At 31.5% G+C, this 2437-nt stretch overlaps 1 protein-coding gene across 1 annotated transcript in view; it reads right to left on the minus strand.

The window, feature by feature from the left end:
- Positions 1 to 2437, minus strand: part of LOC100641865 (glutathionyl-hydroquinone reductase YqjG-like) — a gene marked incomplete at its 5' end in the record, with an annotated part of 3191 nt that continues 754 nt past the window's right edge. Inside the window, 4 exons of the mRNA XM_020006514.1 lie at positions 1 to 49; positions 1435 to 1551; positions 2113 to 2323; positions 2389 to 2418. Of these exons, the coding sequence (XP_019862073.1) occupies positions 14 to 49; positions 1435 to 1551; positions 2113 to 2323; positions 2389 to 2418 (394 nt within the window). The remainder of the gene's footprint in view (positions 50 to 1434; positions 1552 to 2112; positions 2324 to 2388; positions 2419 to 2437) is intronic.

The following is a 2437-nucleotide window of genomic DNA, read 5'->3' on the forward strand; positions in this document are numbered from 1 at the left end:
GATGATTCATCTACTAGTAACAAGTTCTCTTCTGTTTCACTGAAGTCTTCTACATAACGTATATCAGAGAAAATTATAAAAATAAAAAATTCTCTCATATATAGTGATTTTTGATGAAATTTGGCCAATGACCCAGTATTATAATAGTACAAGGACTTTGGCATCATTTTTAGCAACTTTAAAAATTTGTAAAAAATTAAATTTGACCAAAATGAGTTGAAAATTTCTACATAACATAAAAACATGTATATATATATATATATATATATATATATACATGTATATCATGATGTAGCCACACATCAAAGGATTAGCAGGACTTGTATATTCCATACACGCACTGCAGTGCCCCATACATGCACTGTGGCTTTGTGCTTGTGTAAACTGACCGCCCACAGTACATACTTGTAATTGTTGAATGTGTGGCTCCACCCTAACATATATCATTTATAACACACCATCTCGTGCTATATGGCTTTTATAAGGACCTCGCCCTCGGGCTCGGTCCTTATAAAAGCCATATAGCACTCGCCGGTGTGTTATAAATATTACATATATATATATATCAGAAACAAATTAGTAAAATTCTCTCCTGGCCATTTTTGACTAAATTTGGTCAATGATCCTGTACTATAGTGTGATTTTTGAGCAGCTTTAAAAATTAACATTTTTGATTTGAATTACATGTAGATCTAGTACCGTATAGCTCCAAATTTTCATCAATATTTTTGCTTGACGAAATTTTTAACTGACAAAATTTTTGTTCTACGTGGGTAATATGCGGATTAATAACAAAAATGACAAAAATTTTATTGACGAAAATTAATTTTAACATGAAATTAAGATTTTGACTGACGAAAATTTAGAGTCGGAATCAGCTCAAACTTTCTACACAGCATAAGTACATCAATATGTATCAGAAAATGTAATAAAAATTTGGAACCATTTTTTGGGAGAAACCATGGGCATAGCCTTGGGTATTTTTCAAAATTTTGAAGTTTTCTTAAAATGGTCATAACTCAAAAAATTTCAATCGAAATCTTTCTACACAGCATAAGGATGTCAATATATATAAAGAATGTAATAAAAATTGGGAATAATTTTGGGGCCATTTTTTTTGAAAAAAACTATGGGCTATAGCCTTGGGTATTTTTCAGAATTTTGTCGTTTCTTAAAATGGCCATAACTTGAAAAATTTCAGTCGAAATCAGCATAAACTTTCTACACAGCATAAGGATGTCAATATGCATCAAAAAATGTAATAAAAATTGGGGACAATTTCGGGGCCATTTTTTGAAAAAAACTATGGGCTATAGTACAGGGTATTTTTGTGAACTAGCTTTAACAAATCACAAAATCCACAAAATCTATAACCATCAAAAACTTTGTGTAATACAATGTAGATATAATTACAGACAAATGGTGTCCTCTTACTTGATAGTGGTGCTCAATATGATACCTATTGGTGGTACTGCCAAACCCAGGAGTGTTGTACAGGTCCCTCAAGTAGCCCCAAATATTGGGATAATCAACAATCCTCTTTTTATTACACTACAAGAAAATGAACGAAATATTAAATAAAATAAAATAATAATGATTTATTGGTGAGGAATTAATATTGGCAATTGGCAGTTCTATGAAGAAATTGCCAATATAAAATCCATTATTTTGTTTCAATCTGAGCATGCTCAATGGCACGTGGCACAAATTCTCCAATATAAAATCAGCCAATTTCTTTCCACATGCAAATTCACCAAATATTACTCCCACCTATAAATCTTGAACAGTAGTTTAATTGCTTCAATATAATTTTATACATGTAATTATTATCTAGCAGGAAATATTGACAGGAAAAGAATTGACAAATTTATTAGCAGCCTTGTGCCAATGCTCAGAATAAAATAGATTTTATTTTGACAGCCAAAATCAATTCCTGCTAAAATATGCCAATATTTTTGGCATTTTTTCAAATAGTAAATACATAAATGTTTTAGTATCGATGAATTCTTCCACCATAATGCATTACTTTTCATGCATGCATGTACATATACATGTACATGTACATGTAGTTACAATAAGCTATAAACCAATTGTATTATAATATTCCCTTACTTTGAAGTGTCCCACATAAACAGGATCAAACCTCACTAATGTGGTATAGAGTCTAACATCAGCTTCAGTTATACTAGCTCCAGTTAAGTAACGTTGTGTTGATAGGATACCCTCAACACAATCCAGTGACTCAAACACTTCCCTCACTGCTTTATCATAGGCATCTTGAGCTGTAGCAAACCCTGCTCTGTAGACTCCATTGTTAATGCCTCTATATAAGGAAAGATTCCATTATAGTAACTTCTGCATGATAATAATCAACTGTAGCAACTGTACTGAGTCAGTATAGTATAACAAGAGTAAATGCTATAAGCATAAAATTGCA

Source organism: Amphimedon queenslandica, unplaced genomic scaffold (genome assembly GCF_000090795.2).
Source record: "Amphimedon queenslandica unplaced genomic scaffold, v1.1 AMPQUscaffold_9763, whole genome shotgun sequence".
Taxonomy (NCBI): domain Eukaryota; kingdom Metazoa; phylum Porifera; class Demospongiae; order Haplosclerida; family Niphatidae; genus Amphimedon; species Amphimedon queenslandica.